General features: G+C 36.8%; 1 protein-coding gene across 1 annotated transcript in view; it reads right to left on the reverse strand.

Annotated features, from left to right (window-relative positions):
- Window positions 1-23106, reverse strand: part of PLPPR4 (phospholipid phosphatase related 4) — a 44867-nt gene extending 21761 nt beyond the window's left edge. The window contains exon 1 of the mRNA XM_024252151.2: window positions 22700-23106. Within this exon, the coding sequence (XP_024107919.1) occupies window positions 22700-22921 (222 nt within the window). The 5' untranslated portion in view covers window positions 22922-23106. The remainder of the gene's footprint in view (window positions 1-22699) is intronic.
- Window positions 23107-27062: the final 3956 nt, after the last annotated feature.

The raw sequence follows: 27062 nt of genomic DNA on the forward strand, positions 1-27062 counted from the left end.
ATTACTGGGTATATACCCAAAGGAATAGAAATAATTCTAGTATAAAGACACATGTGTATGCACGTTTATTGCAGCACTGTTTACAATAGTGAAGACATGGAACCAACACAAATGCCCATCAATGATAGACTGGATAGAGAAAATGTGGTATATATACACCATGGAATACTATGCACCCATAAAAAGGAATGAGATCATGTCCTTTACAGGCACATGGATGAAGCTGGAAGCCATCATTCTCAGCAAACTAACACAAGAACAGAAAACCAAACACAAATTCTCATTCATAACTGGGAGTTTAACATTGAGAACACATGGACACAGAGAGGGGAACAACACACACCAGGGCATGTTGGGGGTTGAGGGCTGAGGGGAGGGAACTTAGAAGACAGGTCAATAGGCGCAGCAAACCACTATGGCACACGTATGCTTATGTAACAAACCTGCACATTCTGCACATGTATCCCTTTTATTTTAGAAGAAATAAAGAAAAACAAACAACAACAACAAAGTATTTCAGATCGCATCAGTCTAGTGGTTCCCACTCAACTTGAATAAAATCCAAATGCCATCCCATGCAATGCAAGTTGCTTCATGCTTTGGCTCTTGATCCTTCTTGTACCACATTTTCACCACTCCTCAGCCCTCTGCTCACTGCAATCTAATTGGTTTTCATTCTTTTCCTGTAATATTCAAATTCATTTCTGCCCAGGGTCCTTTGCGCTTGCTGTTTCTTCTTCCTTTTGTGCTCTTTTTCTGGCTCTTTGTACTACTGGCTTCTTTACATCATTTAATGATGCCTTTCTGCACGCTCTACCCAAGGTAGCTCTTGATCCAACCTTCACTCTCTACTTTATCGTCTTGCTTGATTTTTTTCATGACACTTATCATTAACTGAAATTACCTGCCAATTTAATACTTCACTTATTTATTTTTCATCTCTCCCAGTCTCCCACTGAAATAAGTGCTCTATGAAGTGAGAGTCTGCCAGTGTTATTTATAAGTCCTGGCACTTGGTAGGCAGGGAATACATCATTTAATAATTTAAGGAAGCAATCAATACTTGTTGATAACTAGATAATTGAATAAATGTGTAAACCTTAATTTAATTACAGTAACTACACTAGAGTTACCAGAGTTAGCTAATAAAAATACAAGTCACCCAGTGAAATCAGATTTTCAGATAGCAATGAATAATTTTTAGTGTAAGTATACCCCATGCAATATTTGAGAGATACTTACACTAAAAATTATTCATTGTTTATCTGAAAATCCTGACTTCACTGGGTCTCATCTATTTGGTCTCCCTAAACTAGGCACAGTATACTTTCTAGGCTTTGTGTACCGTTTTTGTGTTTAATCGTTTATTCATTCATGTGTGAATGTGCCAGGCACTAATGTAGGTAGATATAATATAGTGAATAAGAGATAGACTTGGTCATCAAGGAGCAATAGCTTAGTGAGAGACCTGCTCTCAGCTAAAGAGAAAATATCACACATGCTTAACCTAGTGCCAGACCTTCCAGAACCCAAAAATGTGGACTTACATAACTAACACTCAAAGAACTGCTTAGTTTAAGGCTTTGTTCCTTTGGAGGATATAATATTTATTTAAGCAAACAGGAAATGTTTTTGATAAAGACAATATTAACTAACCAGGATTTCTGAATGTTTGGTTTGAAAAAACAGTTTTTTAATTTTTATTTTTAGAAGACAGCATTATGTCTTCTATTCCCAAGAGGTCTTTTTTTTTGTAGTTAGGAAATAATTAGGTTTACTGGAAAAAAAAGAAATACATAGTGAGTAAACTTGCATTATCTTTCCGTTTTTCAGATGGATGCTTTGCAGAGGACAAAAAGTATATCGAAAACATTTAGTTTTTCTTATCGGTTATTATTCGATCACTTCAAATATCTGATCATTTTGCCTCACTACTTCCCTCTCCTATGGTGCATGAATAGCAGCTTTCAGTCTTGACCAATAAATCAGCATTTCATGGTGCATGCACATTACTGAAATTTCCACTTAAATCCATATAAATATATTTAAGTATTAATTTAACAAATACTTCATAAAGTGCTTACTACGTGCCAATATTATGTTTTAGAAATTTTAATTAATTTGACACATTTTAAACTCATTTAACCTAAAACTTTCTATTGTGACATAAGATAATTGCTATCAGTATCCTCATTTTGCAGGTGGATAAGCAGTTACCTATCGTAAGTGACAGAGGTGGATTTTGAATCCATGAATTCTAGTTCCAAAGTCAACAATATCTGGAATAAATAGTTTATAAATATTATTAAGTATTATTGTTATTGTTATCACCAGTAACAATAATATATTCATTAAACATCACCTTTCTCATGAAGCTTTACTTGATAATACCTTTTGAGAGTAATTTCTTCAGTCTTAATCCCCTAGTACTTCTTTTTAGGAAATATTTACCCACTGCTCTTTTTTATCTGCTATAAACTAGGTTTAGTCTTTTGCTTTGCTTCCCAAACTAAAATCTCCTTAAGGCAGGGGCCTAATCATACTGATTTCTAAGTTGCCGCTGATATACATTATAGTGACTTCCAAATATATATGCATGTATCTCTATATAGACATATATGCTACATTAACATATGAATTAATTTGTCATTAATATTATGCATTAGTCTTTTCAGCCAGTAGCCTTCCTGAAACTGACAATTTTTCCAATTATATCATTTTTCCAATTATATAATTTTCCATATATGTATTAATATCTTCTGTATTTCTATAGAAGCATGTTTTAAAACCTGCATTTGTTTTCCTAATAATAATATTTTTTTCTCCGGACGCAGTGGCTCATGCCTGTAATCCCAGCACTTTGGGAGAGAGGCGGATCACGAGGTCAGGAGTTCGAGACCAGCCAGACCAACATGGTGAAACCCCATCTCTACTAAAAAGAACCTTTTTTTCTTTTTGATGTTTATTTATCTTATTTTTTTAAAAAGCATATTTACTCTGTTCCTTACATCATTTTGTTTGTAATAAAGAGTTATTTGTATAAAATCTTCATTATATTCATTATATTTTGGAAATAAATCATTTTATACATGGTGTTCCCACACTGTAGTTTATTACCCAGTGTAATGAATTAAATGACAATGTTTATTTCTAACATAATTGTCTTCAGAGTTACCTTTTTATCTTTTGAAATGCTCAACAACAGATTTTTTTTTGAGTATAAGGAATTTAACAGATGGTATGTGACAGTTTCAGCATACATATAGAATTGATATGCACATAATAAAATTACACAGACTTGTTTTGATTGCATTTAAAATGAGATTTTGAAAATGAGATTTAAACAGATTTTTTAAAAGTCTGCATAGCCAAGAACTACAAATTTTATTCTCTAGTCATGATACAGCCCCCAAAAAAGTGTGAACCAAGATTTTTTTGTTTTGTTTTTTTGTTTTCTGAGACAGAGTCTCGCTCTGTCGCCCAAGCTGGAGTGCAGGGGTGCCATTTCGGCCCACTACAACCTCCACCTCCCGAGTTCAAGCGATTCTCCTGCCTCAGTCTCCCGAGTAGCTGGGACTACAGGAGAGTGCCATCACATCCGGCTAATTTTTTGTATTTTTGGTAGAGACATGGTTTCACCATGTTAGCCAGGATGGTCTTGATCTCCTGATCTTGGTGATCCTCCTGCCTTGGCCTCCCAAAGTGCTGGGATTATAGACGTGAGCCACCGTGCCCAGCCGAACCAAGCTATTTTTATGCAGCAATAGAGAGGAGGGAAATTACCTGAGGATTAGGAAAGCAGTTTATTTTCAAAAGGAAAAGATTGATTCTTATAATTACCATCTGCTAAGGAACCTGTGAGTGAAAATAATACAGCATTTTTTAAGAAGAAAAATTATAACTGTTTTAGAGAACAGGACAAACAAAAGAAAGGTGTTTCAAAATACCACATTTGCTAGATAATATTGATTTTTCTGATGCCAACTTTAAAAAGACAAATCTAGATTATATATCCATTTTAGTGAAACATTTTATTCAATTTATCATGATATTTTATCTAGATCAGATAGCTTACTTGTTTTTAGCATGATTATAATAAGGACAAACTACTTTTCATTGGGGAGAGTTCACTTTGCTCTGAGCCTAGGGCAATACAGATCAGTTCCATTCTTTGCTTTTCTCATAGCCATCGTCAATTCAGAATCTTATAAGATCCTTTTGAACTGGTGGAAACCATAGTCACAAAGGGCCAATTAATATGTATGGTATTGGTGCCTCATCCATTTATTCATTCAACAAATATCTTTGATAGCCTGCTAGCCCCAAGCCTCGTTCTAGGTCCTGGGAATACAGTTATGATAAAACAAAATATTTGTTCCCATGAATATTTCATTCTAGTTGAGGAAGCCAGGTAAAAAATATGTATTTCATATATTTTATATTATATATATTATATCATATATATTATATATTAAATATATATCAGAAAGATATATATATCAGAAAGATATACATATCAGAAAGAACACATACTATAAAGAAGAGGGCTGTGTAATTAAGTGCCTGAATTCCTATTTTAGATCAAGGAAGACCTATTTGAGTAGGTGCCATTTAATCAGTCTTGAATGTGCAAGAAAGAACTAACCATATGAAAACCAGGTAAACAGCATAATCAAATGGAGGAAGTGATACAAAATGAAGTCAGAGAGGTAAATTTGGGACCAGACGTTGCAGAGACCTGAAGTCCAAGGAGGAAGTTAGAATTTTATTTAAAGTAGGATCAGAAACATTCTGGAGAGTTCAAGCAGAGGTGTAATATGATTTGAAATGTATTTTACAAAGATCACTGGCTGTTAGATTGAGGATGATCATGGTGGGTCAAAAGTAGGAATAGGGTAAAAATTTAGAAGGCTGTTCAAAACTCAACAAATATTTATTGAATGCCTAGTAGGCGTCGGGTACTTACTCTAAGTGTAAGGAATGTAGCAGTAAACCAAACAGAGAAAACTCCACGCATTCACAGAGCTTACATTCTATTGGATGCATGGCAATGGCGGAAATCCAGGAGAGATGAGGCAGCATGTACTACAGTTTGGTACTGGAGATGCAAAGAAATTGGCAGATTGTTGATATGGTTTTGGAGATACAGATGACAAACCTTGTTTATGGCTTGGTCAATGAAGAAGATAAAACCATAAAGGTTGATTTCAAAGATAGGGTTTGAGGAATTAGGCCAGTGGTGTCATTCCTTGGGATGGGGAGAAGTTTGGATGGAAAGAAGAGACGATTCTGTTTTCAAAATATTAAAACTGTTACGTCTCTTAATTATTAAAGTAAGAGGTTGATTTGGAGCTAACAGGAGAGTCCAAGGCTGGAGGCATTAAGCTGCAAATTATTGGTACAAGATTATGTAAGCAGCAAAATCCTCACTTTTGGGGAACAACACTAGCATAAGAGATTTCAAAGTTAAATTATTTTCGTTTCGATATAAATAATGTCACAAGAAGTCAAAGAAAATAATTGTGTATATTCATGCCAATCATATGCAAGAGCTATTCTAAGAGATAAAGGAAGATTTTAATATTAATGACACATTTAAAATGAGAGGCTTGGAACCAACTTGATAAATATCCTGAAATCGTAACAGAATACATTGAAATTCAATTAAAACTGGGAAAAATACTAGCAGATCAAAGCAATTGTATTAAAGCCTGTAGCCATGAAGAAGATTGTCACAGGTCAACACGCACATAGTGAGGGAATTTTCTACTTCCTACAGTATGATCTTTAGTGGTATTCTGTAGTATTTTTTGCCTTGTAGCTAATACAAATTAATATTTTCTTCAAATATTGATAATAATAACATAATATTAGGCTTTATGGTATATAAAACTATCTTCACTCTAAGTATAGCATATTCAGATTGGCTGCGAAGAACTTCAAAAATATAGATTATAAATACACACTAACACTTGAAGTATCATTAAGGGAAATAATTGGTCAGAATGAGTCTGCAACATTACTTAAGGTCTAGAAATCTAAACTTGTTTTTATACGTAAAACAGATGTGGCTTGTATGACATGAATAGATACAAATTGAAATAGGGCAGTGTGATTGAGGGAAACCAGTGCTGGCCTCAGAAGCAGGAGAATTCAGTTTCTCCCCTCATTTATTCTGCCAGCTTTTGGGATTTGGGAAAGTCACTTAACCTTTCTGGACTTCATTTGTTACCAGCGAAATGAGGGGTTTTTTTTTTACATTGCCATCTAATACTGAAATGCTTCATATACTGTCATGAATTAAGAATCATTTCTCTCATTTCTTTCACACTGTCACTGCCTTATATAAAGCATTAGGGCCTTTAAAAAAAATCTCTATTCTCTTCATAATTTGTTTCATCCTCCACAATGCCTCCAAACTAATTTTCCTAGAATTCACACCTCATCATGCATTTAATGGTGCCCCATTAATAACAAAATAATTTGCAAATTTTTTAGAATGATATTTATGACTTTTTAAAATATGGCCTTGATCTGCCTGTCTTGGTTAATTTTGCTTTCCACCTACTCTCCACTCTCCTAAACCAGAAAGACAGCCCGTGTTCCCATTATATTTATATTTCAAAAAGACATGTTCTAGTCTCTGCTTCACATTATGGTTCCACATTTATTTCTCATAAAAATTGTACTTATCCTTTCAGGTTGAGATCATATAACTTTTTTCTCCCTGAAACCTTCTCCAGGCTCTCCACTCAGAATTGAAGACTCCATCTCACATACTTCATATATAACTTTATCGAAGGATCTGTTAGTCTGCCTTTGATTCTAGTTATTTATATATTACCAGCCCTTGCCCTGAGATCAAGTACTCAAAAGTGAAACCTTTGCAATTCACCCAGTGCTTTTAATGTTTTAGGTGTCCAATAAATGCTCACTGAATTTAATTGAAAGAAATCAAGAAATTATGATTAAAGGAACAAAAAACAGGCAATTTCTGAAAAGTACACAGCATGTGTTGAGGACTTAGGTGCCAGATACTAGTTAAGTTTAAAAGATTGCTATATTCAATCTACACTGTATAAAGTATCTATTAGTATCCCCAGGTTACAAATGAGAAAACTGAGGCAGAAATAGGTTACATAAATTGTGCAACAGCCACAAAGCCCCCAAGTGGGAACACCCAGACTCCTACCCAGGTGTCTAAGTTGGGAAACATGCTCAAAATTCTCTGCTCATGGAACTCAACTGGCTTTCCTCCTCCACACCGCTAAGATAACTGCATGTGGGGTGCCCGTGTGGGGAGAGGGGGTCCTAGGGGAAAGGTGCAGTTTGAAAAAAGGCCACTCTGTTACTCTTAATTCTTATTACTCTTAAACACATTCTCTACTCACTTATTACTTATCACCCAAACATGAAAATTGCTTTGTTTGTTCCAATCTGAGATCTGTCTTTTCTAGAGCTCCTCTCAGTTTCAGTAGAATTCATTAGGTATGTACTCAGACCTAAAAAAACAAAGGACATTTACCAAGTTTTTATTTAGAAGTTTCATCCTAATTATCTAATTTAATTCTTAACCTCCTTGGGATTTTTAAGATAAATTTAAGATAAGGACCATGACCCAGATAAGTAAAATAGCATGCCTGGCTTCAAAGGCCAGTAATTGAAACCTGGTCTGTTAAATTCCTGGAAGCATGCACCGCCGTGTATCCTGCTGCCATTCTGCCACATGTCACCATCTGGCACTAGTCTAGTGCTTTTCAGGAAAGGAGAGGCCCAGGCTTCAATGAGATTGCCAGTTTAAAGGACACAAGGCGAGAAATGGCCATGTGTCAAGAGGTTTCAACGGCAACAACAGCAAAGGGGTGGCAGGCACTTTCAAATCACACTCTCACTGATGTGGTGCCCTCAGGTCCTGAAGGTTATTCCTTGTGCAGTTTCTTTGAAGTTATTTGTACTATTTTGGTTTTGGGAATATCTTAAGAGCATTTAATTATATTTTGGATATGGTCTGCTTTTATTTTCACTTTTGTCTTCCCTAGTGATTTATTTCTAATATAAAGTATCAGCAACTAGGCAAACTTAAGGTTCCAGATGTTTTCCTGCCTTTAGTGCTTCCTTCAGATCACTTTCTCTGACCATACAGAGATATCCTGATGAATGCCTGGATCATAGCAATTGTCATATGGGATGGCAGTTGTTCCTTTACATTCTCTCCTATTCAGCGACAAGATCCTTGAGAGCAGAGAAATTGTCTTATCCATCTCTTTATCCCTGACATACTAGGTGTCCTCAATATACAATAAACTAATACATACATGGATAATTTGAAGAGAGATGCCAAATGTTGAGACATTCTCGCAGTATTGTTAAGAAAATATTCGCTATTTAAAAAGATCTTCATTTATCCTACCACAAGAAAATGCTTTCTATTTTGAATTTCTAGAACTCTAATGATTCCATTAGCATTAAAAAATCAAGAAACTTAATTTTGATCCTCCATAGCAATGATAATTAATAGAGAAGAGCTACCTTACCTAATAGATGTATTAGGTTGAATGGGAAAAAAAATCTGTTCTATGTTTTTATACCTGAATATGAAACTACATCTTTACAGCTCTAAAAGGACCGATAACAATCACACTGATCTAATAGTAAATTCAAAAATAATGATAAAAGGTTGTTTTATTACCTGAATATTGATCTAGCACTAGGCTTGGGGTAGTTGGTTTTGTACTCACCAGACTTAACCTCAGGTAGTGAAAATTTGTTTTTCTTACATAATTAGACCCTGAAGTATGTGCATTGTCTTGGAAAGCATTTTATTCTTTAAACCATTAGAGACTGAGACCTGAGGCTGAGGATCTGTATTTCAATTGTTAAAAGTAATTGTTTTTAAATCCTTTCTTCCAGCTGTGATTTCTCTTCCCTTACAACATACAGCTGACATTTAAAAATTTGGGTAATAATAGTAATTTAATGCTACTAATGTTTGACAGGTACCATTTAAAGTACTTTATGTGTTTGAATTCATGCAATCTTCACAACACCTTTTTGATGAAGGTACTATCATTACTGCCATCTTACAGATGAGGAAACTGAGATTACATGAGGTTACATGATTTGTATGAGGTTATACAGTAAGATTCCATGATTTGTATAAGGTTATACAGCTTGTTAGCTGGATTACAAACTCAAGAAATCTGGCTTCCCAATTCATGTTTGTGATTATTGTACATACTACCTCTTCCTAGAAGCTTATACAATGGATCAATGGGTTTCCAAAGACATTGAGAAATAACAAAATAAAAAAGAAAATATTTCTCTTTATAGATAGTTAATGCTACCCTACAATTTCTATAGTGCGTGATATTGTATATATTCTTCATATCCTCTAAAAAGGTAAGATCTTAATATACTTAGATTAGTGTTTTCACTATTAGTGGGATTGTTTTATTCACACAGAGAAAGCACACAGATGTTCATGTTGTAATAATGTCAGGCAAACGTGACATAACTAAAACTTCTACATGAGCGATCTTCAAAAGTCGTGGAACATGTATATTATGAAAAAACTGTGAATGGATTTCCATTTTTTGCACCAAAATAAGCTCATACTCACTCATAACATATCTGAAAAAGATCTAGTTTGAAGCACCGAGAAGGATAAGATATCAGTTTGAAAAGAACCCCTATCAGAGCAACATGAATTCTGCTACAATTGAAGCAAGGACATCCATCAAATTTATGATGAAGCTTTAGTAGAAGAATGGCAAAATCATTGATACTTTGCAGAAAGTTTATAAATATAAGAAATCAGCAGTTTACAAATGGATAATTCATTTTAAGAAGGGAAAAGTTGATGTTGAAGATAAAGCCCACAACATCAGACCATCCACATCAATTTGCAAGGAAAACATTTGTCTTGTCCATACCCTAATTGAAGGGGACTGACTATTAACAACACAAACAATAGCCAACAACATAGACCTCTCACTTGGTTCAGCTTACACAATTCTGACTGAAACATTAAAGTTTAGCAAACTTTCCATTCAATGGGTGCCAAAGCAACTGTGGCCAGACTGGCTGCAGACAAGAGTAGAGCTTTCAATGGACAAAAATAAACAAGTAGGATCAAAGTCCTGAGGCATTTCCTCAAAGAACTGTAACAAGTGATGAAACACGGTTTTATCAGTATGATCCTGAAAACAAAGCACAATCAAAACAAAGGCTACCAAGATGGGAAAGTGGTCCTGGCAAAGCAAATGTGGACTGGTTAAGAGCAAAGGTCATGACAACATCATTTTGGGATGCTCAAGGCATTTTGCTTGTTCACTTTCTGAAGGGCCAAAGAACAGTAACATCTGCTTATTATGAGAGTGTTTTGAGAAAGTTAGCCAAAGCTTTAGCAGAAAAATGCCCAAGAAAGCTTTGCTAGATAATCCTTCTCCACCATAACAATGCTCATCCCTCTCACCAAGCAAGGGCAATTTTGTGAGAGTGTCAATGAGAAATCATTAGGCATCCATTTCACAGTCCTAATTTGGCTTGTTCTGACTTCTTCTTGTTTTCTATTCTTAAGAAATCTTTCAAAGGCACCCATTTTTCTTCAGTTGATAATGTAAAAAAGATTGCAATGATATGGTTAAATTCCCAGGAGCATCAGTTCTTTAGGAATGGACTAAATGGCTTTTATCATTGCTTACTAAACTATCTTGAACTTGATAGAGCTTATGTTGAGAAATAAAGTTTATATTTTCTATGTTTATCTTTTAATTCCATTTTTTCCATGAACTTTTAGAAGTCCCCTTGTATTTGAGTTATAGCATAAGAGAAGCAAATTTCTGGTTTTGAGATTTAAATTGACATATAATCTTCACATTATATACACAGGAATGACTGAATTAAAGACCATCAGTGTTTCTAAATTAATTATGTTTTCACAATGTTTATTAAAATAAAGTATCAATTTTCTTATTAAACCATTTTACTTAAACATTATGAAAGTTCATATTTTCTATTATGTTCAATTTATTTAACAAATACTTTTTAGTATTTTCCATGTGCCTGATACATTTTATTTGACCTATTAACTATTCAGAAAAGGAATTTCTCATCTAATTTCAGAGATTAGAACGCTATAGCATATCACAAGCTTCTCTTCCCTCTAAGCTTGTCTCCTACATACACATCTTTATACACACTTAGATGCACACTTAGATGCACATTATGAGCCCTTCTTCAAAGTTAAAAGTTTCCAATGCTGCTGAAGGCCTTAGTTATTTAAGTTTCATTTTTGAAAGGCTTGGTGTATGTAAAAGAGATATTGAAGTTGAGCAGTTAATGTGGGACATTAATAACTTCTATTTTATTTTCTAACATTTTAATGATGTGATTAAGTTAATTAAACTAAGTAGGATTGTGTTATGTGTTTTACTGGAAAATGTCAGTCCTTGTGATTCTTAGGGTCATCTCATGAGATACCTCATACCCCTCTCCCTCTCCCTACTGTGCTGCATCGACCTCTGGAATCTTAGGAAGGTGAAGGGTAGCGGTGGAGGAAGAAACAGAGCCTGCTGAGTTTGGTGGGCTGGGGGATTTGGAATGAGCAGTTCTTAAAGTTTTTTGTAGTCCCATAGAGTAGGCATTTCTAGGATGTGGTACACTTGGCCCTTCTTAGTCATGTTGGAACATACATTTGAGCGGTGAAGTCTTAGCAATCTCTTCCTCTATTTCCGAACAGGACTGAAAGGACCACTAGCTTTCAAGGTCAGCCAAAGAATAATGTGGCCAAGGCCAAGGCCAAAGCTGAGGTTCAGTCCAGGCTCTGTCTCTCTATATTCATTAATTAAGCTGCTAGATTTATTGACCTACGCAACAACTAATCCATCACAGACTTATTGAGAGACTATCTGCTCTCAGCTATTTGCATTGTTCTACAGGCTGGAGTTTAAAAATAAATAATAAAAAGAATTTTTCCTTAATTATGTCCTGGGCCAACCATCTAAAAATTACCAGAACCAATATTATCTATGGAATAACCACTAGTCTGAGACTGAAATATTGAAAAATGTAATATCAAATAATTTTTCTTCATGTACATAAAATTCAACTGGAAGCTAGAAACCAAATGTGGTCTTAAAGCAGAAGAGTTTTCAAAAATTCGTCTACCTATAGTATATTGTTTATAACGGATTGCTGATCATCCTTTTTATCAGGTTTTGCCATGAAGAAGACATTATTTATGTCCAAATCTTCACAGTTGGATGTTCTCCATGTTTTAATAACTCAAATCTCAGTTGCTACAATACAGGCATTTTCAGATCATCACCCAAGGGATAAGTAACCTGTTAATTCTTCAGGGCGTATCCAACTGCCTTAAAAAAAAAAGATTCCAATGAATCATACAACAGCCTAAATGAGATGACTCATTCCCAAAGACTAAATCTAATTTATTCATCATTTTTAGAAAGCATAATATTCTTTATTTCACAGATGGTTCAGTTGAGGCCTGGGAAGATATTTAATTTGCACTGAACAGACACTGCTGCTGACGAATTTATATATGATATTTTAGAACTCTGGAAAGATAAGAACGGCAGTGGCTTACAGATTATGGGCCTACCAACAACCTTGGAGTAGAGACTTTCAGTAGAGTGTTACCTGGGCACTGTGTATAGAAGATGCTCAGTAAATGAGAATTCCCCTCCACTGACTAGGTCCAGGTAAGGGTACTGAAAAAAAGTGGTCTCTATTTCTTGAGTGTGTGCATATGTCCCTCTATCTATAAAAATGAGCAGGAATTCCAGTAAATATTTGTTGTTATTGTATTATACATTGTAATAAACTGCTCCACCATTGTATGCACACCGTATAAAACATACATAAATGTGTGATACCAATAAAAAACAATCAGGAGAACCAGCCCCTTTCCAGGGAATCAGGTAGCATCTAAAGCTACCACAAAGTTTACTTTAGACAAGTTGGGAGAGTGGGTGTTGGTAAATGGGACAGAGAAAATTCATTTACTAGGCCTGACTTTGCTTTAGAATTCTTGGCCATATTTTATAATTTGCATATGATTAAAGGGTCATAATTACTCTAACCTGACCACAATACTTACATCATTTTCAAATGAGGAAAATGAGGCTTAGAGAAAATAAGTTAATTGCCCAAGATTCTAAAGCTAATTGGTAGATCAAGTAAAAAAAAAAACTATATTCTTTTAAAAAAGTAAAAAATATATATATCTAACAGTTTGTTTTACCACAGGCACAAAAAATTGTCTGCTGGTATATGTGCCTTATGTAACTAAAATAACTTTCTATGAAAATTAAAATTGCAAATTTCTTTGCATCAGTGATGCCTTTATTTGAAATTTCAAATCTCAAACAATCCATAGGTAAGTCCTAGATTATAAAATGAACATAAGTATAATTAAAAGATGAGGACTCATATAGACCTTGGATATTGATCTAATCTTCAACTGTCCAATAATCCACAAGGCCGAGCAATGTCTCTGATAGGGAATTTATGATCACTTTACAAATAAAAATGTCTCCACCAGCTGGTAAAAGACAGTTAAAGAAAAATTTATGTTCATGTGATTAGTCCTATTTTATTACATCCAGTTAAATTTATTGAAATTCTACTATAGACGAGAAAGTATGCCAGTGATGATTCCATATTGTTTCTATTACTTTTACCAAAAGTCACATCATAAGCAATTGATAAATATTTATTCAACACATAAACAAATTGTTGTAAGAGTACAAAACAGATTATACCCTGGAATTTCATTTTAGCATTCCTTATTGAAGAACATTTAATATAAGATCAGTCTCTTTTGGACTCTATCCATGAGGACTTAATTTCTAAAGCATGCCTAGGATTTCATTAAATGGCAGTTTACCTGTAAGCAAACCCATAGCGCAGACTTTTGCTAAGACCATTAAATTGTTAACGATATAGTCACATCTACTTCCATTGCTCTCACTCCCAAACATCATTCTTCTGTTAAATGTATGATTCCACGTTTACCTTTTCCCACAAATACATTGATTTTAATTACTTGTCTTTCCCCTTTTCTTTAATTTATTCTTAAGTGATCTAAATACCAGTTTTACACAGGCAGAAACCATCTTGTTACAGCAAATAAGAAAGCCATTATCCTCCTCTATGTTGCTTGACAACCAACCAGATAGTAATGGACCTAAGTGCAATTTTTCAGTCTAAATATTGATAAGAAAAACACCTCAATGTTAGTTATGCCAAAATTAGTATTTCTATCCTTGGCATCCATATTTCAAAATCCACTTGACCATGAAAAGATTACTCCATTCGATAGTTATCTGTAAATACATTTCTCAGCTAATTCATACCATAAAATGCTACCATGATGCTCATAATTAGACATTTAACAGTTTAAATATCACCTTTTTTTCTTCTGACCAAGATGAAAAATAGCATTACTTGAGTTTTAGGCAAGTTTTTGGACTTCCCTGAGTCTTCGTTACTTAAGTTTTAAAATAGAGTTTATATTTACCTCTCAGTTGCATTTAAAGGATCAGATGAGATGATGTATGAAAAATTTACATTGAAGTATAAGGGAAAATTCAAAGCTATTCCATAACTGATGACATAAATTATATTCTTACTGCTTCCCATGTTTATACTTCCCTGTACTGTCTGTTAGAGATCTCATGTCAAGGGAGTTAATTGTGAAATTACAGGTGGGCACTTAGGCAATGAGAAAAATCCTTTCTAATTTTCTAATCTTTAGCTATTACCATGCTTTTCAAAGAGCCTAACATTTGGAACAGTGGAAGCTCCATTCATAATTGCTTTGACTTGTTTAATGTAAGGCGGTCATGAAATGTGTTTGGAAGTTAGCACAAACAGCCAGCACAATTTGTTCACATGTAGAATTAGAATGACCTGTATTTTAAATGTTGTAATCCAGAGGGAAACTTTCTAATATAAGGAATTCTAGAAATAGTAATAATTAGGAAAGAGCACTAGAACAGGAGTCAGGAGACCTAGGTTCTATTCCTGATCTGATATTAACCAGTGTGTCCTTAGGTAACTCTGGCATACTTGGGGTGTCCAAAGGTTCACTCAGTTAACCTTTTCAAAGCAAAATTTTCTTAGGTGGTAGAAGAAACAGTGAGGCCATATGTTCTTGGATCACATAATTTTATTAGACTTATCTCTGTAATAAGACTTTTAAACTCTGTAAGACATTTCCTCACCTTTTAAATACAAAAGTTGCTTGAGAAATAGCCTATGCTGTATACATATGCTGAGAGAAAATGTGTTTGCTTTGAGTAATATTTGTAATACATTTCCAACATAAACAGCAATAATTGTGTCTCAAATAATCTTTATTTAACAAGCCAGCTTAGAAAACCAAAATGTTTAAAGGGGTCTCCATGGTTTGCTCACAGATTGGATCTCCATCTCTCTCTCTCTCTCTCTCTCACACACACACACACACACACACACACTTCACTCCTACCTTCAATTTTCTAATGCTTTTTCTTCTAATCCTGCTTGGCTAGACCTCTCTCTGTTTCTATTACCTTGTTGAGTTTCTTTCTTTCTATCATTTTGACACACCTACATATTCTACTCTCCTAAACTCTAAGTTCCAAGTCTTCCCTCTCACCCCCACCCATTGATCCTCATTAATCTTCATCAGAGACTCACAGGTGCCATTTGTGCTTGCCCAAAGGAAGCTTCTTTTTAGGGGACACTGTGCCTTCTAGACATGTCAAAAATTAAACAAGTTACTATTAAGTAGGAAATACCACTAACACAGCCAAGTTTAGTAGCTGAATGTAGAGAAAAACTCTGTTCCAGAACTCTGACAGAACCACAACCAGACATGTTTCAAATACATGCATCCAGATACCATGAAGCTAGCCAAGTCACAGCACAGACAGGGCTCTCCATTGCGCTTCATCACTAGGTTTAGCATTGTTGTTGGAAGCACGTGTGAGACAGTATGGTGTAGTCATAATAATGCAAGAGCAAGATGGACAAGCTCTGAAATCCTGACTCCCTCACTTCATTGCTATGTGTCCCTGGTAAAAACAGTAGCTCTCTGAGCTACAATTTCTGATTCAAAAAATAAAGATAACAATGCCTTCTCAGTAGGATAGTTCTCAGGACTAAAAATAATGTATCTAGAGAGTCTGCCATATAAAGAAGACTTGAAATGGACTATTCTTTGTTATTACTATGATTATTATCATTATTATTAAAATCTCCTTGAAATTGGCAGAAACCAAATATTTTTTATTTCCTGATAGAGAAAAGTAGAAAAAAATCACATTTTGAGTAACTTGGCGATGAAGAAACTGTAAGATAGTGGTGGTGTTCAGGAATAGAAAATAATTCCCTAATAGCAAGTGCTATGATCGATGCTTAGATTTGTAGAAATGTCCTCATTTGACTCTATCTCTAAAACTTAGAACTCTATTCTCTATTTACTTTATTTTGCATCAGACTTTATGCATTGTGACTTTGAAAGAGAAGAGACTTGCCAACTCATCTCATTTGGCAGGGTTTGAAGTACTTCTTTGAGCAGACTCTACTTCTATACAATCTAGAGAAGAGAAAAAAATCTACAGCTACTATTTTGGTATATGCAATGCAGAAATGTGATTTTATATTTTCTACTGATGCTAAAGTTTATGTAAAAGGGAATAAGCTAGCAATATTTCCCAGCAAGAAAATCAAATGAGTTATATAATTTGTACATAGTTCATGAGATAGAACAGAAATCTTGTGAATTAATGTTTGCTACAATTAAAAATCTGTGGACACTTTCCAATGGGAAGAAAATAAAAATTGTATTAAGGTTTTGTCAAGACACCACAGTTTCAAAATGTGTTTCAAAATGTGTGTCTTTGCTCAAAGGCTTGTTGAACTTCCCCAGGTAGGATGGCAACAGAGTAGCAGCAATGGCTTCGACTCCGAACAAACTGTTTAGTTACTGACCTTATAGTAATTAAGCTCCATTAACAAAATCCTGCAACATATCTACTGCTAATACACATTCAAAGTAATGAAAACTTTCTGAGTAGGCCGGGTGCAGTGGCTCATGCCTGTGATCCCAGCACTTTGGAGGCTGAGGCAGGAGGATTGCTTGAGCCCAGGAGTTCGAGACCAGCTTGGGCAACATGGTGAAATCTTGTCTCTACCAAAAATTACAAATACTAGCTGGGTGTGGTGGTGCACACCTGTAGTCCCACGTACTCAGGAGGCTGAAGTGGGAGAATCGTTTGAACCCGGGAGGCAGAGGTTGCAGTGAGCTGAGATCATGCCACTGCACTCCAGCCTGGGTGACAGAGCAAGACCCTGCCACAAAAAAGAAAAAAAAAAAGGAATGAAAACTTTCTGAGTAATCTTAATTTTTTGAGATTGAAGTATTCTGAATTGGAATTCTCCAGATAGTGTAATTTTATGCTGAGTGGAGACAGAGATGATATTCTTACTCCGTGTGTATTTGTACATACCTATGCACAGAAGTGTGTGCATACATATGTGTCTTTGTGTGTTTTCTCGTATGAATAACAGGCAATTTCAAACTCTTTTCTGTATCTGTAGCCCTGTCAAAATATATTTGCATATAAGTCAAGCATAACTCTTCTGCCTTCATAAAATTAGCATCAGTTTGTTATAAAAATGTTATATCATATAGTAGAATGCTTAAGTAAAAAGAATCTCTTTCCCATTTATTTCATGTTAGAAATTTATATCTTTTTAGGTTTAAAAAGGTAATTTGTCACTTGTCTACATTACATAGTGAATTGATCTTTGAGCAGAATGACTAATGAGAACAAAATTGTGAGCCTGAGCCCCAGAGGGACCACTGTAATCCTTTGCATGAAGGAAGTGCACTAGCCCCAGACAACCAGCCTTATCACATATAATATTTGGCTATGCTCAAATAATTGTAAATCATTCTACTATAAAGACACATGCACACGAATGTTTATTGCAGCACCGTTCACAATAACAAAGACTTGGAACCAACCCAAATGCCCACCAGTGATTTTCTGGATAAATAAAATGTGGCACACGTTCACCATGGAATACTATGCAGCCATAAAAAAGGATGAGTTCATGTCTTTGCAGGGACATGGATGAAGCTGGAAACCACCATTCTTAGCAAACTAACACAAGAACAGAAAACCAAACACCACATGTTCTCACTCATAAGTTGGAGTTGAACAATGAGAACACATGGACACAGGGAGGGGAACATCACACACCAGGGCCTGTAGGGGTTGGGGGGCTAGGGGAGGGATAGTATTAGGAGAAATACCTAATATAGGTGACAGGTTGATGGGTGCAGCAAACCACCATGGCACGTGTATACCTATGTAACAAAACTGCACGTTCTGCACATGTACCCCAGAACTTAAAGTATAATAATAAAAAAAAAGTTTGAAAACTCTTTTGCTAACTCTAGGTATACTGCTGGCTGCAATTGCCACTGTAGGTGATACAGCCATTACTTGCAGGGTACTTGGGAACTTTAAGGGCATGATAAACCTTTTCTCTAGTGGAACATTCCTTTTTACCTGCTTTTCTCTTTATCCTAATAAGGTGTGGGTATGCTTGAGAGTTCTTTTCACAACTTGACCTTTGTTTTCCCAGGCTGTACAGTGTAAAACTGAGTTATGAAACTTGCTCATAAAATGAGGTGCAAAACTAAAAATCACCAGGTTTTTCAAATCGCCATCTAATATTACTGTCAACCATAAACCATTTCATTAGCAAACAGCAGCATAAACCAAAGATGTAAGAAAAAAATAATTCTATCCCTTAAACTAATGTGTGTTTTAACATCAGGTATGGTGGTGAACAAGGACAAGATTACTTGGTTTTAGTGGCTGAACACCGACACCTCAGCCTAATGCCCATTGGGGTATAATTAGAGACACCTTGACACTCTGCAAATGGGCTGCCAACATCTTTACTCCTTCCTTGCATCTATCCAGAGTTCTTGTTGAGGGGCACTAGCCACTAATTGATGAGCCAATGTGGGGAGTATGCACTGTCTTCCAACTCTTTGTGCTTGGACGCTCTCAGTGGAGGAGAAATTGAGCTGAGGAAGCTGATCTGTTGACACAGAAAACTGTATCACCTTTGTCAGTGTGCCCTTGCCTTACTACATCTTCCTTTTTTACCAGTGAGAAACCATAGCAAGTAACTTTGCCTGTATGAATGTTCTTTCAACAAGTTGAGAGAGATTGTTATTGCAGTGGTGAAGAGCATGAGCTTTGAGTTAACACCCAGCCCTGCCTCTAACTTTGCTTTATAAAATTGGGCAAGTTGTTTAACTTTCATGAGTTTCAGTTTCTTCTTCAAAACACAGATAATAATAGCCTCTTTCTTAAAGAGAAACTTTGAAGATTGAACAACATGGTGCATGTAAAGCATTTAGCTTTATTGTTAGTACATATTAAGTACTTTATAAATGGTTGTCATTATTATTGTACAAACTGTAAATAGTACTTCACTCTCCCCATTTGTATCAATTAATACAGGTCCATTTCAAGAAGTCTGTGGAGCCCAGACTATTGCTAGAAATTGGGGAGAAGATGACTTCTCAACAATGGGAACTCTCAAGCTAGACCTTGTCAGGACCTGATCCCTTAAGTCCAAACTATAAGTAAAATAATTTACTTCAGGTCAAGAACAGTTATAAGAAAGGAAAGGAACTAACATATCTTGATTGCCTACCATATCTCAGCCATGATCCTTTAACTCATAATATATTTGATATTCTAAGACGTAGGTATAATAATTTCTATTATGTATGAATACAGGTGTATTTATATTTATATTATGTAATTTCTATTATATGTGAAGAAACTAAGGATGAGAGAAGCAACTTGGCCAGAATTATTCATGTAGTATCTGGCAAAGGCGGTGTTTGAACCAAGTCAATCTGTCTGCAAGGCCCAGGTTTTTCCTAGGGCATGCTGCCATTTTCCTGACATAACTCAGTCCATCTTGATTTCAGCCCCCTCTGGCTCTAGTGAAAGTTTCCCTTCCCTCATTTTCCCAATTAAAGTTTCTTCACATCTCATACCTTTCATGAATTAGTAATTTAAAACTTCTAAACTCCTTGAAAAAAGGCAGAGTGTAAGTTGCTCATGGTGTCACTGACTTGAGAACCAGGGACTGTTTTCTCCTGAGATCTGTTTTGTTAGCCTCTTCTTGTTACTTAAATTATGGTTTGAGTAACAGAGAAGGCTAAAAATATGTGCTTTAGACTGATATGTGATGGAAGGAGATTCACTCATGTTTCACTTTTCCATCTTAATTTCTAAGGTCTTGGGAAACTATGCTGTAAAGCAAAGTGTCATTTCTCTGGAGCATTTTACTAACATGCAAATTCAAGCTATGTTTATTCATCCTACGAAGGAGATGTAAATTTAGTGCATTCTCACCACCTTCAAAATGAGTCATTTCAAAGGAGCATGGTAGTGCATCTGGCCAAACCCTTAAATAATTTTTATACTAATGCAGTCTCCCATTTTCTGGAGGCTCTTTAGTGGTTCATCGTGCATTTAATTTTTAGGAAGATAATTTGCAATCCAATTGTGTGGATCTGTCTTTGAAGTCTGTTAACCCCAAGACGCAGTGTCACCAATGCTCATTTAAACTCCATGAATTGCGTTCAAGTAATTGTTCTACAGCTTGCCCTGCTAAGGAATTCATAGAGGGTATCTGAATAGGCCAAAGTAAAAGTAATGAATCTGGGCTATTTCCACTCATGGAAAAGAAGTAACAATTGTGAGATGTCTGTTCCTAAACACACAATTCAAATGCACTATGAGGCACTTGCACTTTTAAAATTCTTGCTTAAGGGACATGTACTCCGGTTAAAGGTGCCTCAAAAGTGCCCACATACATTCTGTAAAGGCACATCCTTAATTCTCTGGTTTGCCTTCTCTTTCACGAGGGCATTTTCTTTGAAGCCATATAGCTGCAACCCACATGTAGTCAGCTTCTAGCTGACCTCAGGTGTGTTCCTTCCTGGAGATGGAACTCAGCCATTAACTGATTTCTCCTAGACAAATGTCATTGATTCAGACACAAATGAAATCACTATAATACAAAACTACACGGATTAGCCATGCGACAAGTGGTCTGATGGATTGAACTTGAAGGCAGGTATCTCATCTTTCTATTCCTTCACCCTTTTCATCATGGAATCTTCTGCTACCTACATTTTTCTTGAGAAAGCTCTTTATTATCTTTCAACAAAAATTACCTAAACCATGTTCCCCAAAATCTCTTGTGAAAAGATAAATGATAATAAATGGATTCATTATTTTAAATACACAGGTCTTTTTTTTTTTTTTTTTTTTTTGCTTCTTTTCTATGGGTCGTGAATGAAGGGGTCACCCATCATTTCTCTAAAACTTATGCAAGTCACATACATCTTTCTTGAAACTGAAATGATTTTAAAAATTTATGACACTTCTATAAAACTTCCAAATATATTGTTACCTATAAGAACAGTCCAACAATGTCTCTTCTCCCAAGTTTCAAGGCAGTGACTATTCCTCAGCACAGATAAGCCTTACAATCATTGAATACAGAATCTACTGTTTGCACTTGGAAGGGCTAAACCTCCATATTTGGCTGAAAAATGGCCTGAGAAGGATATTTATGATTCAGCAACAGTCTTATAATTCTCTATGCAACCCAGACTCTAACTAAACAGAATATAGTTTTATGCCTAAAACCATCTGATTTCCCTAAACCTATGTAATACAACCCTTTAGTATCTATAATTTAATAAACCTCTTGCTTAAAAATGTCTTCCTAATGCAATGGAGCACAGTACATAGAATCACTGTATCTGCCAATCTTTATAACACTCCTATGAATTGTTTCTCCCTCAAATACTGCATTTTGGTAAGTTAGAGGGTCATTACCGATACATCTGCATTTAATTGCTTATCTGTAATACTGCTCAGCACAGTAAATACTCAGATACAAATCATGTAAAATCAGATGATGTCATAGATTTAAAATATTATATATATATATAGTTATGTATACACACATATATAATATGTATTTTTTACTGTGGAAAGAGGCCAGTACATTGATGATTGATGTTTAGAGATGCAGATCCAATTTCAGAAGCGTATGTGAGCACCATAATAATATATTAGGGAAGGATTGCGGGGGGGCAGGGGCAATAAGAGCAATTAACAATATTTGTACTATGTAAACACCTTCAACCCTCATATGCCCTAGGCATAGCTGTGTGCACACGGAGTTCCCGACACGTACTTGGCAGGTTGAAGACACAAATCCCGAAATACGGGCATCATGGCCCCTCTGGGGCACTAGCGGACGTCGTGCACACAGGCACTACAGGAAGACCAAGGAACTAAAACCACACTCACTCACACAGGTATCCCTTCCCTGCAGGCCACCCAGCAGCGACACCTCTAATGGTAATCACCCCGGGCTGACAGGTATTCACAGGCACATTCGGGGAGCTGCTGTGAAATCTAGGGGAAGAGGGGAGGGTCGGGCATTTGGGGACAGCCGCCCGCGCCTGGCAGGATCTCTGCGCCTCCAACACTGTCCAGGACCTGAATTCGCTCAGGAGATGCCCAGAGGATCTGCATTATGCCAAGGCACTGGGCCAACTCACCTCGACGAAATAAAAGCAGGGCAGGAGGGTGACGCTGTCCTTGATCACTTTGCCCTTTGGCCTCTCCTTCGCCGACATCCCTGCCGCCTGCCCGGGTCTGCGTCCTCCCCCGGGCGAGGTGTGCACAGCGCAGCTGAGGCGAGCTGCCTCCTCCAGCCCCAAGCGCCCGGCGCCGCTGATGTCACATTCCCCGCGGCCACCGCTGGCGCCAGCGCGCTGCATGCAGCGTCCCCGCCTTCTCCCCGCCCCTTTTTGCAGCAACCCAGCGATTCCCTGAGCGGGCCAGTCCTCTTCCTCCCCTAGTCTGGCTCCTGCTCCCCGTTTTTCTGGCTAGAGACGACGTCCAGCTCCCTCCTCCAAGCTGTTGCTGCAATGGCTTCCCCTCCCTGTCACCCTTCCTCAGCTCTCTACCGCCCTTGCAATGCTCCAAGGCTGTCGGAGCTTGACGTCAAGAATCCGAAAAGGGGGACGCACTCCTGGTTTCTGCAGTAGCGAGGCTGAGGAGCTAAGCCACCTAGTCCCCTCCTGGGGAGCCTCCTAGGTCACTCTAGGAATGCTATGAAAGAATGCTGAGGATCAGAAGCCCTGCTCCAGCGCACTGACCCATAGCAAGAAAACCAACCCCTACCTGCACGAAATGAGATCTTGGATCCCATACTGAAAAGCAGGCCGAGGTAGGCATTCACTGACAGCTGGTTGCTACCCAGGAATGACAGCTCCTACAGGGGATTCTCTGCCTAGGAGACTCCTAGCTCCCTTCCATATCGAAGCACCCACTGACAAACACTATCAGTTGTGTGGGAATGATGTGGGTTCCTTGCATCCAGAGAGGCAGATGTGTGAATGCACAGGTAATGGGCATCCTCATTGAGCCCAGAGGCTACTGTATGTTCTAGTCTCACTGTCACACCCCCAGAACAGTGTCAGTATTACAATCATAACAGTAAAAAGAAGTATGTCTTCAGATATTAATAATCTAAAGTCCTTCATCTTGTTGGCAGTATACATGGCTAGTGTCAATTTTGTGATTACTTTGGCAACTAGAAGTATCAAGTTGCTATAGAAGAGAGAAACACCCAGCAAACACGAGACATGGTATTATACTAATAAAGATAACCTACTTTTGTGATCACATGTCCCAGGCCATTTCCAATATCTCCAAGTCTCCATTTCAAGCATGTCATGGCCAATTCCCAACTCATTTATCCATTTCCCTTTTTTAGTTGCTCCTCCAATAGGTCTTTGGCAATATGGGACCGTCCTATCTAATAATATACACATTTCACTGCCAATACCACCTATTGCCCCCACTTTCCTCTGCCAGGCTTGGGTTCCAAAGTCTAGCAATATAATTGCTTGTTTCCACCTCCCAATTTGCCATACTCACCTGATAATATCCCAGCTTAGTGGAACCCAATTCTCTGCCCTTACCAGAGCAACTGAAAGTGGCTGGAGAAAAACACACAACCTCATGATGCTGTCTCACATCCAACTCATGACCACAAACTCAAAGTAGGTCCTGGAGTTGCCCCCACAATTCTATAATTTTTTCTGTCCAGCCATTTTCCCATTCACAACTTCTCACTTCTCAAGTCTCCTCATTCTCAGTTCATGACATTAACTCTTATTTCACTTAGAAAATAGAAGTAATCAGAAGAGAACTACATCTTCTCCCTAAACTCAATACTTGCCCCCACCCCCTGCCACACACAGTGACTGCCATCTCTTGCCTAGACTGGCATAACCTAACAGCCTTCTGACTGTTCTACCAGCTTTTGCCTTTGCCATTCTCACAACCTACAAACCATTCCCTACGCAGCAGCCAGAAAGGTCCTTTGGAAAGTAAACCCAATTTTTTTATTCCCCTACCCAAACCCTCCAAGAGCTCTCTTCCACTTCAATGGAAAGTCCAAACTTCCCATTTCTTCCTTAAAGCCCTACCTGGCCACCTTGCCTGGTTCTAGGACCTCATTCATGTCACTTTGCACCTCAATGGTCTGGCCATTCCAGCCTAGCCTTTCACTGCCTCAGGAGCTTTGTACTTACTGTTCCTTTGTCCAAGAACTCTGTTCCACCAAAATTGCATGGCTTAACCCCTCATTTAATTCATATCTCTGCACAAATTTTAACTCCTCAGGGAAATTGTGTTTGATGCACCAAGTAGATTCACAATCTCAGACCTCTGTTACTCTTTATTCTTTTATACTATTTTATTTTCCTTCATAGAATTTGTCACCATTTGATAGTATATCAAGTATTTCTGTGTCCTTTTTTACCTTGTCTGCCTCACCCACTAGTAAACTCCATAAAGTCAAGCACATTTTCATTATTATGTTTTCTGGTAACTAGAAGTGTGCCTGGCAAAGAGTAGGTTGTCAGTACATAGTGAAGAAATAAATGGAACAATAAAATTAAGTGATGCATATATAACCATATAGCATAGTTTTTCACATAGTATATGTTCATTAAGCGCTTGTTGATTCTTTTTAACTATCACATTAATCAGTAATTATACTTTTCATTACTACCAATGTTACTTTGTCTTGTGGAGGGGCGGGTACTGGAGGGCTTTCTGTTTTCAACCTTCTTGGTACCTCAAGAAAATTTACAATCTTTGGTGACGTAAAAAATAAGCTAGAACATATTTAACTTAAGAGAGATGTTATCATCCTGGAAACTCAGTGTTTTTATTTAAGAAGAGGTGAAATATAAGACTAAACCTATACTCGCCTAATTTCAATAGCAAAAAACCTGAAGGTATGTGATAAAATATCAGAGATGTATGCTGATGATACCTCAACAATTCAACAAATTGTCAAAACATCAGAAAGGTACCCTTTTTTTCCTCCCTAGTTGGTCTGCCCAGATTGACCTGCTCACATTGTCAAGGATCAGGAAATGTTTCAGAATTCAAAGCCAATTCTTATTGTAAATCCTTTATCTTTCATTAGGTCAGATTCTCCTTCCTTCTGTCTCTCTTCTTTTGAATTGTATTTTTCTAATATATAGCATTTCATAAAACAATCCAGCTAAAGATTCCCTTAAATACTAAACACAATAGTAATGTCTTACATTGGGGTAACAGTTTGATATATATTACCTACTTTCACTTTTGATGCTCAAAACAATGCAACGAAGTGAACAGGGAAAATGATTTCCCTATTTTATAAAAAAAATCAGTAGACAGAACTCAGAGATAGAATAAATAAATAGAAAAATTTGAACCAAAACAGAATAAAATTTGGAGTCAGAAGACATGAACTTGAGCTCAGGATTTGTAATGTTTGAACTCTGCTCATAAGCAAATCGCTTAGTATCTCCAAGCTTTAGTTTTCTATTATGTAAAATGAGAAGAGTACTGGTACTATCTGACAACAATGCCTGGTAGCTTAATTGTGACAATATATGTGAAAGCACTTGGTGAAATGTAAAACTAGCTCATCCATTCATCAGTCCATCCATTCAACCTACAAGTATTTATTGATCCCAGGCTATGTGAGAGGCATATTTCTCACAAGACACCCACTGGAGAAAACAGTATATATGCTTGTTGCCTTCATAGAATTCACAGGCTAATGTACGTGAAGAGAAGACAGACACAGACAATAAATTAGTAATAGTAATAGAAAACATCTCCATGAAGCTCACTATGGAATAAGCATCATTAACAATACTTTGCTTCTTACCTCATGTTGTGCTCACAAGATCCTTATGAAATTAGTATCATTATTATCACATTTTATAGTTAAAAAATTGAGACTCAGAGGGGTAAACTATGATTTTATGGAAGGACCACAGATATAATTAATAGGGCTGAGATTGTTGAACTCAGTAGGTTGCTGCAGGCTATGTGATCTTAAGGGCTACACCTACTGCCTCTCTTTACAAACATATAATTGTATCTTGTGATATAGACTACTAAAGAAACAATTAAGGTGCAGTTGTAATCACTATGAGAAACTTCTTAAGAATGGTGGTTGTGGCACTATTCACAATAGCAAAGACTTGGAACCAACCCAAATGTCCATCAATAAAGAAAATGTGGAACATATACACCATGGAGTACCATGCAGTCATAAAAAAGGATGACTTCATATCCTTTGCGGGGACATGGATGAAGCTGGAAACCATCATTCTCAGCAAACTATCACAAGAACAGAAAACCAAACACTGTGCATGTTCTCACTCATAAGTGGGAGTTGAACAATGAGAACACATGGACATAGGGAGGGGAACATCACACACCGGGGCCTGTCGGGGGTGAGGGGCTAGGGGAGGGATAACATTAGGAGAAATAGCTAATGTAGGTGACGGGTTGATGGGTGCAGCAAACCACCATGGCACATGTATACCTATGTAACAA

The sequence above is a fragment of the Pongo abelii genome, chromosome 1 (genome assembly GCF_028885655.2).
Source record: "Pongo abelii isolate AG06213 chromosome 1, NHGRI_mPonAbe1-v2.0_pri, whole genome shotgun sequence".
NCBI classification, from domain to species: Eukaryota; Metazoa; Chordata; class Mammalia; order Primates; family Hominidae; genus Pongo; species Pongo abelii.